General features: G+C 46.5%; 1 protein-coding gene across 1 annotated transcript in view; it reads left to right on the forward strand.

Annotated features, from left to right (window-relative positions):
* Window positions 1-16,372, forward strand: part of PKN2 (protein kinase N2) — a 1,791,501-nt gene that overhangs the window by 1,006,165 nt on the left and 768,964 nt on the right. Inside the window, exon 11 of the mRNA XM_069641740.1 lies at window positions 2,552-2,726. Within this exon, the coding sequence (XP_069497841.1) occupies window positions 2,552-2,726 (175 nt within the window). The remainder of the gene's footprint in view (window positions 1-2,551; window positions 2,727-16,372) is intronic.

The following is a 16,372-nucleotide window of genomic DNA, read 5'->3' on the forward strand; positions in this document are numbered from 1 at the left end:
CAATCACTAACCACGCGAAAAAGTCAGTGTAGGAGTGGAGCCCAAGTTTTACAAAGTAGCAGAATAACAAAAGTTCCACAGGATACTTTCTGTCTCTAGAATAAGTTACTTGAAGAATAGAACACAAGATAGGAGGACCTTGCAAAAGGGCTCCTTAAAGAGACACAAGCTGGCAAGCCTGGGTCAGAGGTAGGGTGAACACCCTGGACACCTCTTTACTCACTCCAGTCACACTGGAGTGACTTAAGGTAAGTTATACCTTTCACCCCACAGTACACAGAAGTAAATGTAGCTGGATTCTCCTCTCTGCGGCAGCGATGGACCCGGTCTCCTCACTTCTCGGTCTGGTGATGAAAGTAAGGACTCCGAATGGAATGTCTCAGCAGCATTCTAGCGATAGAGAGGGCTCTTGGCACGGCTTTCTTTGTTATCCTTGGTTGGCCTGCGGTTTTGGCACCATTTTCTCAGCACCAATAAAGGACGATTTTGCCCAGGCTATCTTCTCTTCTAAAGTCCTGCACTCTGTTGAGGGGACTTAGATGAGTGGGGTTGTGCCTCTGGAGGTCCAACTGGAGCTTGACAGAGTTCTAGACCGATTTGGCCTCTCAAAGATGTTTCACTGCAAACGGGTTGTACACCTCCTGGTAGTCACAGTCTGCATCTCGGGAAAGGCACACAGCACCTCTGGGATGGCTCAATTTGTAGTTCGTCACAGGACTGATTGGTCCTGCCAACCAAAGGGAAGGAGTTGTCCTCTTCGGAGCTCCTCTGTCGATTAGAAAATGGGGTCAGGACAGCAGTGTTTGCTTCACAGTGATTGGAATGGTCTGCAGGAGTCTCTGGTCGTCTTCAATGTTGGTGTTTCTGTTCCAGTGCTTGACTTGCCTTTCACTTCAGGAACCTCACTTTTTTTTCAGTTTGCCCACACACTCCTCTGCAAACTCTCTCAGCATTTTACAGAAAGGGGCGAGTGCCTGTCCATTCAGGACAGGCATCCCCCAGTGGGAACTGGTTACATTCAGGCACTCTGGCAGACAAATGGCAGTGCAGTGAATTACCCCTCCCCCACTTCCTGCCCGCCCAGACACACTGGAACCTAGGCGGGGACATCCAAGGGTTCCCGCCAAAGGCTATATATATATATATATATTACACACACCCCTCCCAGAATGGTAGAAGGGCTAACAAAGAATTACTATGAAAGAAGTGGCGAAAAAAGAAAGGCGCCACCATGTTAGAACATAGGTGACCCTATTGTGCATAATAGAGACTGTGAATACAGCCTGCGGTAGAAAATAGCACACTAGTTGTTACAACACGTCCACTGCCACCAGCCATAACTATTGGGTTGTCTTTGACTAAGATCACAGGAGCAGAGACAAGGGGGATATCAAGTATCCCCTTAGCACGCCACGTAAGGTGGTGTGTGCTAATCGCTCAACGTTTTAGGAAGGATATAAAGTATCCCTCTATCCTTAAGAACTGTAGTTATTAAGGAAATAATCTAAAAGGAAAACCCAAACGGTTCCCATCAACCCTGCACATAGGGTTCTGTGTGCTGCCAAGGTTAAACACAGATGCCTTTAAAAAAATATGGAGGAAAGTAGACTCCATAGAAAAGTTATTACACAGAGAACAGAGTTCCAAAAGTCAGAGCAAATAAGAATGAATGAGGACAAAAAGCTCCCCTCATTCAGGATAGAAAAAAAGTTCCAGAAGTCAAGCAAAAAGTGCAGAGGATCTCACTAGGAGAGGGGAAGAAACATAACAATGATGCATCTTCCTAATGGGAATGATTGCTTAAGTAATATTTTATCTGGAACTAGCTTTGTCTTTAATGGAAATAAAACAAATGTGTGGGTGTCGGAGGATCCTGAAGCTCAAATCGTAAGGAAGTGTACAGGCCTATCTGTTAAAATAACCTCTTGATGAAGGACAAAAACACACTTTACTAAATGGTGTTGTTTCCTGGCTACACTTAAGGTAGGTCAGCAACATGTTTTGCTTCACAATTGTTCTGGGTTTGCGAATGCTTTGCGCATTCATGTTGCATATTCTTCAGTGTTGGTTAGTAAATTAAATATATACATTCGGGCAATCTCAATGTTGGCTACAGAGGCAATTGGTTAAAATGTTGATGCCTAGTAAAGCAGTGGTTTGGAGAATTGATTTTCAGTCCCAATGGCACTTTCAGTTTTTCCTGAATGTAATGAATGGAGAAAGTTTTGCAACAACTGAACAATCTCTTGCAAGGTGTTAAAACACTGCAAACATGTACATGTCTCAATGAACAGGGCATGGTAATGGCAAAAGGAGTTGGCCATGTTAAATGTAATGACTATGGAATAGATAATAACTGTGTATATCCAGTTTGGGAGTTTTTTCTTTATTTTGGCAAATCCTAATGAACATGATTTGTTTTATATTTCTTTATTTTGTTTAACTGACATATTTTGATGATTAACAATTAACTCTTGAAAACATTGATTTTGATTAGTTTGCAGTACCACAAGGAAAACTTATACCTCTTTTTCGTTCCCAAACTCCATAGGCAAGACATTTCTTCGTGCACCTCAAATGAATATCAACATTGCCACTTGGGGCAGACTGGTGAGAAGAGCAATCCCTACAGTAAATCATGCTGGTACCTTTAGCCCTGAGGTTTCAGAGTCTGCCACTGTGCCAGCAGTGAATAGGCGCAACTCTGAACCATCTTATCCAGTGAGGTAAGGCTCAAAACATTTGAGGAGCAAACATTTGCCTGATGCAGTTAGCTAGATATGCTGATGTGCTTTTACTCCTAAGAAATATCTCCTACAATGTCTGTTTGCAGTTTAGTGAAGCAGTTAACCAAAGAAAGTAGTTTAACAGGACTGCATAATGTCTAAATATGAAATATTAGGTTACAAAACTGTACAGGTCCGGACCATGTTGGAGTTTTTCTAAAGTCCATCTATTTAGGACTTTATAAGACACTTTCTACTTGGCAATACAGAACTCCCAACTTCTAGTTTAGGCATGTACAACTCAAGGTAAGGGTAGCAATGGCAGACCAGTCAGGCTTATCTTGGAGGGAGAGAGGGCTGTAGAAAGGTACAAAGAATTTGTAGCATAGATATGGTGCAAAGAAACACGTATACACTCTCAAAAAGTTATTTTATATATGCCCAGGCTAAGAGAATTCTTCAGAAAGATAAGTACTATCGCAATTAGCAAACACACAATATAAAACCAATGCAATGCTTCTGGTAAGAAGTAAACCACAGTGTAAAGACTTGTAGAATGGCAGTATGCAATTCAAGGTATGTGAGGAACCAGGAAAGAGACGTGGGCACAGAGGAGACATATTTGTGGTTACTGTTGGATAAGCCTTTCAGATTTGTGATACATCTTCCCGACATGTGTCCACCCGAGAACTTCTTGTTTGGACTTGATGATTTTCCCTTGCCCCTAGGTGAGCGTTAGGGACAATTCATTGCTGTGCCAATTCCCTTTCACCTTGGAGACCGCCAGCTCTTTTGCTGGACTCGGGGCTTTTTAATTCTTACTCCTGAGTGAGTGGAACCTTTTTCTCATTCACTCATGTGTTTTCCTATGGTTTTCTATGTTACTCACTGTTTGATGACGTCTGGTAAACACCATAGGAATCTGCTTTTGCGTTGACACACAGCACCTTTTCTGCAGTGCCACTGAGAAATCCCTTACACTCATCTTAAATGTTTAACTACATTTTCTTAAGTGAACTACTGTTCCTAAGAATAGTAAGATGCCCCCCTGTCTTACTTACCTTTACTTTATGGGTCCAGCACACACCGCCTATGTGGAGTGCTGGGGGAGTTACCTAGTAATGCCTTTAACCCATTCCTCATGTAACATTTTGTTGCAATCTGGCCAGATCTTCGTAGGAATCGGGGGGACCCTAAAGAAGCAAGAAAGCTGCGTCCAGAGTCCCCTCACCAGAGTCCAGGACCAAGCGATCAAGGAAATCCTTATCAGAGCTTTTCATTCTTGGTTGGCGCTGAAGAAAAGGCACCAAAAACCACAAAGAGCTGCTGAATCACCACAAAGAGCTGCTGAATCGACGGACATCCATTGCTGTCGGGTCCCACTGTCTCGAGTGCTGCCGCAGGAGCCCACCAATCATCCTCCCTTGCGTCACCACGACCAAGGACCAGGAACAAGGGTCTACTGCATTGCATCGTGAAGGCAACCAGCTGGAACACTTTCTTCATTTTCAAGGTACTGTGGGGCTTTGCTGTTTGGGGTGCTTTGCATCTTGGGAGTGCGATTTAACCCTACACTAAGTTGACCTCCACTGATCTTAAAGCCTGTGCTTTCCACAGGTGACTCCTCTTGAATTGCTGTGATTTCTATTTTGAACACTGACTATTTAAGAACAATTGACTAAGAAGAAGAGCACCAGAAGCTTGAACTAGGCCATTGTCCTTGGCTGTCCTGGCTCCCTAAATGCCTCCTACTGAATATATTGGCTTTGGCAGTGTTTGTTCCCTTACAGGTTGAACACTTTAATGCTGGGATAATTGACTGCCTGCATCCCTTTGGGAGAATCTCACTGTTCTAACCGATCAGTCTTTTTTGATCTAACCCAAACTTTACCTTCCTTAAACAACTCAATATTGCAAAGGTGAAACTATATAAATGCTATACTGACCTCAAATGAAGTCACCTCCGGGTGCTGGAACATATGTAACACATGAATGAATTACTCACCTGCTTTGTTTGCTTTTTTTAATTGGATCCTACCTTGGGATTAATGTTACAGCTAATTACTGCTTTTTAAAGAACGCTTTAAATATCTTGGTGTATACATAATGAATGTATTATAACTTTAGGTGTGTAAGTGTTTAGTAGGGGTGTGGCTTGGCAGCCATGGATTAGGCTGCTCTTCGTGTGAGCTCTGGAGATCTGACAAGTGATCCGACAAAGCGTGCGTGGACTCTGAATGTAACTATAAAATACAATTATAGCAACGAGAACATGAGGGGACCCCGGCGCATGCAACTGCAGGCAAATTTTATTAGCAGAACTGAAGATATAGACCTTGGCAGATCGCGTTGGCACAGTGAATGCAGCAGCACAATGGCGGCGGTTCCCGAACAAAGGAACTCCTTGAAGTGAGGCCGCGATCGAATGCATGGTGGAGAAAGACGGAGGAGCCTGCATCCCTCGCGTGCGTTGACTGCAGCCTCAGCCCGGACGCACCTGGTGAAGCAACTTGGTGAGTTGAAGACACTCACGCTGGGGTGCCGGAGGGACCGCAGCTGTGGAGTGTGACCCTGTGAGGGTCCGCGCCGGTGAAGCAGATGACCCCTGGACGGCGCGGTGGTGATGCTAGAAGCCTCGAAGCTGAGGAAGACAAGCGACCACGAACCGGGACATCTCCCGTGGCAGCGAGCAGAACTGGTGAGAATCCCTGCAGACGGAAGGCACCGGGTGTCCGCGTGCCTCAAGGTCAGACACCTCGGGCACAACGTGCCTGCAACGTGTGTTGGCCCCATAAACAGAGCGAGAAGCGTGCTCGCATATTTGCAGGTAAAATTAAATATGGGAAGAAATAATTAATAAACAAACGGTGCGTGGACCCAATGCCAAGGATACCTAAGACGTTCGCCCTGAAGGAAATAGCCACAGCCTGAGGGGCCATCTAAAACGCCTGCCAGCCAGAACCGTGCCATGGTGCAGTGCACCTGGCGAGTGCTATCAAAAAGAAGAAGTGAAAATTGAAACAGAGCTAGGAGGCAGGCCTGGAGACAACAGAATAGCGCTACCAGAGGATACACCTTCCATAACCAAAAAGAGCTGGCGGAAGGAAGGGCTGGAGAGATGCGAACCAGCTGCCCCCTGCAAAGTGCAGAAGGAACACTGCATAGCCCGGAATAGGCGCCAGATAACTGTGAGGTGTAGGGAGTCCCATGGAATGCCACTGTGGCAGATGAGAGAAAAATCCTGCATCCTAATCCAGAAGGCGTGAATGGGCACAGGTACAACTGTTGGCAAACATCAGTACCCGAGGAGCGGTGGCACACATGGAATGCATGGGAGTGAAACCTTGTGGGCACTGAGTTGGGGTCCGGTCACGGGTCTGATGAAGTGCTGGGGCCTCCACTGGAAAATCACAATCACGCAGGCCCGGAAAGCCAGTGGATAAGGTCACAAGATCCCACCAAAGGACAGGAGCACACGGGAGGCAGCGCCACTGGGAGCCCAGCACTGGCGAAGGGAGGACAGAGGACCAACCCTGGAAACACATACCATAAATGAGACGCAGCTCAGGCCAGTAGACGGGCTGGACCAGGGAAGCTCAAGCAATGGCTCTTAGAGGGGGCAAAGCCAAAGGCAAACAGCCGACCATGGATATCTTCACGAAATCGCAGCCGTCCCCAATCACGCCCGCACAAGCTATGTCCGCTACACAATGAGAGACAACCTCGTCGAGGGATGCTAATTTCATCCTCACTGCAATCACGGAACTCAAATCCTTGTGAGGGACTGCAATGGCAGATCTGAACCTGGAAAACCATGCAGAGGAGGCGGAAGGACGAGCAAGACGCAATAACATACGCGTCGTGGGCCTACCGGAAGGAGAAGAAGGCTCAGACCCCACGGATTATGTGGAGAATGTTAATCAAGGAAATAGGGGCCAGCAAGCTCTCCCAGGGGTTTCCTATTGAACGAGCACACAGGGCCCTAACAAGGAGGCGTCAACCTGGGGCTCCTCCCCGCGCGATCATAGCGAAGATATTGAACTACAAGGACAGGGAAAAGATACCGGAATTTTTTTTGGAAAGGAGGAACAATAACTCGAGTGTCTGCGACAGTCACTGCATACCGGATTACACAATGCTGGTGCAAAGACAGCGGTACAGCTATGTGGCGGTGAAAAGGAGACTGCGAACAGCCAGATTTAAATGCATGCTTCTATACCCTGCGAAACTCAAGGTCCTACACAAAGGCAAAATGCATTTCTTTGAAGCCCCGGAGGAGGCGGCACACTGGCTGGATGCCCAAGGCTGCCCAGAGTCAGGAGACGGCCAAGAGCGAGACAGACAGGATAAGTGAACCGGCTCCTTGCCTACTATTGCTGGGGGCGGGTAATATTACAGCTTTAGGGCCTGTAGGGGATGCAATGGGCATGTTAGAAAAGTGCGAACGATTATCAAATTGCACACGAAAAAGGTGGACTGGATGGACTGGAATAAAGAAGTGTGCAAGTATGATATGAGCTGCAAGTGTGCTGCGAAATAAAGTCCAACATGGGAGACGCAGGATGTAAGTGACCTATCCCCGATAACGAGAGTAAGTGAAACGCCGGTAGGGCGACATGTCCCTGCTGGGTCCCGAGTACTGGCAATAGCCAAGAAAAGGGCAAGATGCGGGGGTGCCTGAGATCCAGTGATGGGCATCGGTTGGGATGGGGTGGAAATATGGGGAGTTGGGGGTTAAGTTGGGGCTGGGAAGGGAGCAGGGTGGGAGGGGAGTTTGGGGAGTTGCAGTGGGTTTGGTTAGGGGTAGTTTAAGATGGGGAATGAGCTTACATACACGAGGGCGGATGCTCCAGGTGTAGGTTTTGGAAATACTAAGGGGGGGGGACAAGGCTGGAATATGGGGGACCCTAAGGTAATTTCCTGGAATGTCAGGGGGCTAAACAGCTACCTAAAAAGAAATAGTCATGGTGTACCTAAGAAGGCAAAAAATAGACATCGCTCTACTACAGGAAACACACCTCACAAATGAAAAGTTAGAGGTGATCCGGAAGAAATGGAGGGGGACCGTTATCAGCACAACATATTCGGCTTATGCTAGAGGAGTGATCACTTGGGTAGCACTGCACGTCCCATTCCAATTACTACAGTCCACAGTTGAAGCGGACGGGAGGATGGTGGTAATAAGAGGGCTGGTGGAAAATAAAGAAATATGCGTTATAAGCACATATGACCTGAATCAGGACACAGTTGCATACTTCAATGCCCTGTACAATAAAATTAGTTCATACCTGGGAGGGGCGATGATCTGGGAGGGTGATTTTAATTGTGCATTAAACCCGAAGGTAGATAGGTCGATAATAAACTAGACAGGTCTGACCCTGCCGCCAGGGCCCTGCTGACAGACTTTCGATTAGAGGACGCATGGAGGGAACAACACCCGCAAGACAGACAGTACTCGCATTACTCTGCCCCACATAACTTGTACACGAGATTAGACTATGTTTACCACACAGGAGATGATGGCAGAAATAGCACAGACCGAGTATGAAGCAAGGGTCTTATCGGACCACTCGCCACTGATTCTAAAATGGCAATACCAACCCCCAAGGGCCAGGATCCGAACGTGGCGACTCAGAGCTGAAGCACTGAAAAAGACCATGTTTAGGGAGGACCTGAGAGAAGAGATAATAAGCTACTTTGAGGCCATTACTGGGAGTGTCGAATCAGCTGGTACGCTTTGGGAAGCTTTCAAAGTGGTGGTGAGAGGGATAGCTATAGCCAAATCTAAAGGGCTGCAGGGAGGAATATTAAGGGAGTTACAGAAGGCAGAATCAAAGCTGGAGACAGAGCTGGGCAGGGGAGGTAACACCAGGGAGGATGCCAAAGCTATAAACCAACTGCAACAGGAGTGTGCAGGACACTGGGAGAGATTGTGCAATTTAAACTATAAAAAGTATGTAAAGAGGCAACATGCGGGAGGAGACGAACCAGGGAGGATGCTGGCTTGGTTGTACAAATGTGAGACCCCCAGAAACACGATTAGAGCAATAACAGGAGAGGATGGGCAATTGGTGGACACCCTAGAAAGGGTAAATTGGGAGTTCCTTGAATACTATAAACAATTGTATGAGGACAAAGAAAGGAGTGATGGCAAGGAAATAATGGAAACCTTGAAGGACATAGGCATGCCACAATTAAGTGCAGAGGAACGAGAAGACTAGATGCCCCAATTACTCTAGAAGAGCTAGAGGAGGTGGTAGTACAACTACCCACTAGTAAGACTCCAGGGGCTGACAGACTCCCTAGTGAGTTCTACAAAATGTATAAAAATGAAGTGCTTGCCCCGTTGCTAGCAACGTTAAACGAGGCATTCGAAACAGGGAGGCTACCAGAAACCCTAAGAGAAGCGATTATTATACCACTCCCCAAACCCTATAAAACAGCCAGAGACTGCGGATCGTTCAGACCATTATTGATGCTGAATCAAGATAGTAAAATGCTTATGGCAGTGCTAGCAAATAGAATGAAACGAGTCATAAACAAACTAATACACCCTGACCAGACCGGATATGTCCCACGTAGGAACATATCCGATAACCTTCGGCGACTCCATCGGGTTATAGAGCACACAAAAGACGACCCGGGTGAGATTGCAATTGAACAACATCACATGATAACATAAGGAAGGGTTGCTTAGCAACCGCTTTCGCTCCGTGAATGCAGGCAGAGAAAGGACATCGATTAGCACGTCTCCGAGCACACGAAAAAGTGAGTATTCTTTCACACTTCTTCAGACTTTACAACAGTACTGAGGTTAAGAATGGTGAAGTTAAATACTGACACACATCATTACTTATTTGGACAGAAACTCTTAAACGAATACAAACATCCAGATTTACCGTGACTCGCAGTGTACCGTCAAGGCAAGAAAAGAAAGATTTGCAGTCACTGCTTCTACATTCACAGGTACAAGTCACTAATATTTGAGAACTTGGAAATCAGTATAGCAATAATATATAGATTACACACTGATATATTATTTCTAACTTAGACAGAATTTCCAAAACGAAAACGGAGAACTACGAAGTTCGATCGTGATTTGTGGTGCACTACTAAATGGTGAATTTCTTCTCACCATATTTAAGCACGTAAATACAATGTACACTGCCCACTGAGCTGTACTAAATGGGAATAACCATACCATATATACCCACCTTTTTAGGAAAGCGCTTTTTGAACCTCCAAGCCTCCATACACCTGGAATCCTACATGATACCATAAGACAGTGCACAGGTAGGAACCTGATTCACGTTAGATAGAATGGTTATCAAAACTATCTGATTCAATAGATCACTAACACACACATCAGTACTATTTACAGAATACCAAAGAATGAACAAACACGCCGTAAGATGATGTTTCCATAATTCCACAACGGAATGTTTTACCTCAAGACACAAAGAAAGACGTTTGTAAAATAATGTTTGTGTAACGAAGCTTTTACAAAGAGTATTACTTTGTTTAAATTGTTTAATAATACTTTACTTATCAGTTATTGCTCCTGAAGAGTTAAACTCTCGAAACGCGTTGAGCTCTTGAACATTTGTTAAATTCATTGAGAAGTGTCATTTCTAACTTCTAATTTAATTTTGAACAAGGAGTGAATTGAACTTGTGTGTACATATATGTGAAAATACTTCTATTTAATTTTGAAAACATATAAATACATATATGTAAACAATCTTTGAAAGAATTGTTGACTTCTTGAGTGAAATTGAAATTTCCTGTACTCTTGGAAGGAATTTGGGAAATTGAACTTCTTTTTGTACGATTACTATGGTGAAAACCTTAACCCCCTAAAACCTCAATGGTGACAAGCTAACTAAATTGATATAAAAATTGTTTGGATATATATTCCAATAATTAATGGTATGCAGGGGACCCAAGTTCCTATTATCAATAGGAACTCTACTTTGTTCATTATATTATTGACTTATTGATACCAGGGTCACTTGCTTTCTCCCCAGCACCCTAGAAGACTTGATAAAATATGAGCCAATAGGAGCTCGAAATCACTTAAACTCACGTGAAACATTTTATTCAAATAAGGGTGTGCTACTTCTCATTTGTGGTTTTCTAACATGAGATTGCAATTATGTCACTGGATGCAATAAAAGCTTTTGACTCTGTCAAATGGCCCTGGCTGATTGCAGCCCTGACTAATTATGGGAATCAAATGGGTTAAATTATTGTATAGCGCACCACTAGCCAGGGTAAAAACAGGAGCGATCATTTCAGAAAGGTGGCAACTCAGTAGGGGTACTAGACAGGGATGCCCGTGGTCCCCGATGTTGTATATCTTAGCACTGGAGCCGCTGGCGATATACCTGAGGCAACAGTACGAGGTAATAGGCATTAGCATAAAAGGGGAACCACATCTAGTTTCGCTATATGCAGATGATGTGCTACTGTACCTAAGAGATCCCAAAGAAAACCTCCAATACAGCCTGGAAGTGATGGAGCGATTTGCGCCACTATCTGGCATAGCAGTGAACCCCAAAAAATCATGCATATTTCCTTTGGGGAGGTATGTGGGGGTCCCACGTGATCGATTACCAAGCTTACAAATACCATGGGAAATTAATACGTTCAGATACCTGGGTATAGACATTTATCACACGGTGGAGGCAGAACACGAGCACAACGCTGAGAAGGCGGTAAAAATGGTTTAAAATAGTATGAGGTTCTGGACCAAGCTCCCCCTGGCGATGATGGAAAGAGGGACGCTATTGAAGATGGTGGTGTTGCCGAGATTATACCATACCTAATACCAAGGCGATTTTTCACTAAGCTACAGAGCATATGTAGGGGATTTCTATGGCATGGGACTAGGAACAGAATTGCCCTTTGCCCTTTGGAAGCTGCAGAATACATATGATAAAGGGGGTATAAAGCTGCCAAACTATGAGATTTATTATTCAGCTAGCCAACTACAGTATGTGGCGAAGTGGTTACCCGAAGATTCGACCACTGAATCGAGACTGTTGAGACTTGAGTGTGCCCCGTATTTCTTGAAAGAGGTGATATGGCTGCCCAAATTAGAGCTGAAAGAGCACCCAAATATGATGATACTGGGATGGAAGTTATGGCGTAAAGCTTGCCAGGTCATGGGGAACCCAATCCTGTGTTCCCTGCAGGTGCCGTTGGTCACATTGGTTGTGGGTAATGAGCAACTAATGAAAACCATCTGGAAGTACTGGGATCGTAACAATGGGTGACATATGGCAAGAGGGGGAGATGAAGGAATTCGGGATGCTGGTGGAGGAAACAGGGTTGCATATGGGGCAATATATCACATATAACAGTGATACGGCGGATCAGAGAGACCTGGTCAGAAATATCACTAGAAGAGCAGGCTGATGAGGCCATAGAAACTATATACGATATAGCGGAGGGAGGGCATGAGATTTCCAGACTATATGAGATATTGATTTCCAGAGTGGGGCAGGAGGAAGCACAACTAAGACATGACTGGGAGGAAGAAGTTGGGGTACCCATGGGTGACGGGATGTGGGAGCGGGCCCATGGATATCACAAGAAAGTGTCCAGAAACGAAAGACTTCAAATACAGCTATACATAACCCATAGAGCATACATGACTCCCCAGAATATAGCCAAGTTTAAAAACACGGCGACAAATGTGCCCCAAATGCGGTGAAGAATATGCTGGGATAACACATGTTCTGGGCATGCCCAGAAATCAGTAAGTTCTGGGAAGAATTAGCCTGCCGATTAGATGAGAAAGGGATCAAGTTAAATGTCGAATCAGTGTGGGCATGTCTGATAGGAGGGTTCCCAAGACCACGAAAATTAACATATAAGTAAATGAAAGGACCTAGCATACATACTTGCCAAGCGAAGAATCGCTATGGGATGGAAGGCATGTAATGGACCAAGGATAGAAGTTTGGTGAAGAGACCTTCAGAAATGGACTGAAGCCGAAACAGCTGTGTGGCAAGAAGCGGGTGATAAAGGAGGGGAAGAGGAAGTAGGAACCTTGACGGCCTGGAAGCAATTAGTGGTCACACTGTATGGGCCCACCCAAGATTGATCGAGCGACCAAGATTCTGCTGAGGATGCAGAAAAAGCAACCCCCCCTAAAAGAAGTAGACACGGAGCGCAAGGTGGAGTAGGCTCGAGTTGGGGGGGGGGGAGGGTGTTGGCAGTAGACACTGAATGATATACGCAAAGTTTGGAATATGATGACATGTACTACAAGTTTTATTGTATGTAGATTGTGTGTGAAAAATCAATAAAATTGTTTTTAAAAAAAAAGTGTGTAAGTGTTTACTTGGATACTTGTATTTACTGTTTTCATTATACAGCTCTACAGCTCACATTACGCCTCTTAAGATAAGCCTGGCTGCTCAGTCACACTACCAACTTGTGTAGTACAGGCCTATATTAAAAGGTGGTTTACCTAATACCAAAGATAAGTCTTGTGTAGTCTCACACCAGATGGACTGCACTAATTCTTACCTAACAGTGAGTGGGAATCTTCCCTCTCCTCTCACCAAAACCCTGCCCCCCCCCCCCCCCCCCCCAATACCCTGACTCTTTTTATGGGTGACCCTTTTATGGCTCTTCATAGTGTGTGATAGTTATAGTTCCCTATAACTTTTGGTCTTAGGCTGGGTTGCCCCTTTGGGCTTCCATTTTTAATTTCTCTTATCTCATGGGTGAACTACTGTTCCCAAGAAGTAGTTGGATTCCCATCCCCTTTACATTTTATATAGTGAGCCAGCACACCCTATCGTATGTGGAGTGCTGGGGAGTTGCAATGTATCCCCTTTCGAAATGGATTGTGTCCTCCAACGTATTACACATCTGACATGTAATGTCCACAGCTGTGCTGCTTCGGAATTTCTGTCGGCAGAGGGCGCCCCTGTATCAATGGCATCGGGTTGATGTCTCTTGAGGGTCTCCGTCGATGGGGACGTCATCGGCTGTTACAAGTAGGACGCACAGTGCCTGTATCCTCAGTTATGTCTTTTCCACAAACGTTTTAGCTTCGAGAACTCTGCGCGCCTCATGTCTTCAACTTCGTATTGTACGACTATGTCTTCTTCTTCCACCCCGACAACCCTGCATTCTGGCTTCAAGAAGGGTTGGGACTGCGGGTCCAAGATGTCCATCACAGACCTGCACCATGTCTGTTTGTGGTGCCTGGGCGAGAACCACGCCACGTACGACTGCTCAAAGTGCCTGTCGTTGACTGCCAAGGCCTTGCGAGAGCGTAAGGGGAAGTTAAAGGTAGGCCGTGTTTCCAAACACTGTAAATCCGAATCGGCTGGGAGTTAGACCGACGAGTCATGGGAGTCTCCTTGTCGGAAACCGTCCGGCAGGTCAAGGTCCCGGAGTGGTTCACACCACTCGTCCTCTTCATTGAGGAGATCTCGGAAGCCATGTCGCCGTTCGCCTTCCCCGTCCTCCGCGTCGGATGACGGACACCCGAAAAGGGTGTCATGCCCCAATAAGTCCTCTACCCCCGAAGAATGGGAGGCTTTTCGGGAGCAGATGTTACAGATTTTTTAGTCCCATGGCACAGCCCCGTCTGCCCCTTCAGTTGAAGCCAGCGAGGGTCGGTCTTGGTCTGATGCTTGTACGCTCTCGGGCAAGGGTAAGCAGTGCGATAAACATCGGGAAACCGTCGCGTCCCATTTGGACAAGGCATCAGGAGATCACCAGAAACGTGCCAGGTCACGGTCTTTGTCACCCACGAAACCGTCGAGGCCTGAGAAGCTGACGGAGGTGTTGACGCCTTTGGCGCCATGCCCATCGAAGGAGTCGGTCGGGTCTCTCCCTGGGGTCGGACCTTCGGGGCCTTCGAAATCTTTGGCGCCTTTGTCGATGCCGGCACCTGCTGGGCTGGAGTTGCCGTTGGATGCCCTGGTGGCTCCTGGACCACCTAGAAAGGCTATTACTAAAACTGGGAAGCCTGTTTCAGATAAGAGGTGCACTCCTCTCCCTAGGAAGGAGTTTTTCCAGTCTCTCCAGAACATTTATGAGGATGATGATGATGGGGAGAGGTCTAATGGTGAAGTGCTGCCTTCCGGTCTGCCTTATGGGACACCGAATACTCCGGAATGTCTGAGGATAGTAGGATTGAGCATTTGCGTCGATCCTTACATGCCGCCAGTGGCCTCGACACCTCACCTAAAATGGAATTTTGGAAACCCGATCTGGGTGAGCATGCAGGATCCTCCTATTGGAGACTGATGTTGAGAGTTGCTGAGTACCTGGGTTGGTCCAGGCCTCAGGTTGAGTATGCTCAAGATGATGGTACGGACATCCTGGGTCAGGGTCCGTCCGCTGACCGAGTGTTGACATTGCATGTGGCGCTACAGAAAAGAGTGGCTGCTACTTAGACTTCCCCGGAATCTATTCCGGCGGTTAACAAGCCTGTCGAAAAAATACCGCCCATCAAGTGGTAACCCCGGCTACTTATCCACCCACCCCACTCCCGAGAGTTTGGTGGGTCAGGTGGCTACAGCCCCCTCAAAGCAAGCAGCGTATCCCTACGGACAGGGACAATAAACACATGGTTGGATGGGCGCGCAAGTTATTTGCTGCTGGGCGTATGGCCCTGAAATCAGCCAAATCCACCAGTGCCTTGGTGAAGTTTTTGCACACTCTGTGGAATTGTATTTCTGTTGCGGCTGACTATATCCCAGAAGGGGAAGAAAGGGATGGCTTTCTAGCTATTGTGAAGGATGGCAAGGATGCCATGTGTGAATCCCTTCAGTCTGGGTTGGACACCGCGGATTGTGTAGCGCAGTCCATGGCTATGAGAACCATAATGTGCAGATTTGCGTGGTTGCGGAAGTCCGGTTTTGCACCCGATGTGCAGGCCAGTCTTCTCAACATGCCCTTTGACAGGTTGCATCATTTTGGCAGCAAGGCTGACGAGAGCCTTGAAAAGTTGCAGACCTCCAAGGCGGCCTTCAAATCTTTGGCCGCGGCTGTCCGTCAGCCTCTGCCTTTTCGTCCTAGGGGACAATAATGGGGGGGTGGTTCCATTCACTATTACTCCTCATTTGGAAAGGTGATGGGATGCCCAGTCAAAGGGGCCTCCGTAGAGGCACTCGTGCTGGACGAGGTAGGGGTGCCAAAGCCGCTCTGGTAGCTGCCCCTTTGCCTTCCGGCGCTGCCACTGCCAAGCAGCTATGAGGCCATTACTTATCATTCTCCGGTGGGGGGGGTAGGCTGTCGCAGCATCTCGAAGAATGGCGAGCCATTACTTCAGATGCGTGGGCTCTGTATACAATAGCCCACGGTTACTGCTTCCCTTTTCCCTGACTGCCTCACGGCAATCCCCCAGGGAAACACTCTTTGAAGGTTCCGGGTCTGCTCCTTCTGCCGGATATTTTGGCTCTGCTGGAGAAAGGCATTATAGAACCTGTGGCGGAGTGGAACAAGGGTTGGTATTCCCCTTATTTTTGTATACCCAAGTTGTATACCCAAGAAGGACGGTGTACTGAGACCCATCTTGGACTTGATTACTTGAACGAGTTCCTCAGAAAGGACAACTTCAAGATGGTCACTTTCTCAGATCCTTCAGGCCCTCCAACTTCAGGATTGGTTGG

Source organism: Ambystoma mexicanum, chromosome 1q (genome assembly GCF_040938575.1).
Source record: "Ambystoma mexicanum isolate Mex_15411 chromosome 1q, UKY_AmexF1_1, whole genome shotgun sequence".
Lineage (NCBI taxonomy): Eukaryota > Metazoa > Chordata > Amphibia > Caudata > Ambystomatidae > Ambystoma > Ambystoma mexicanum.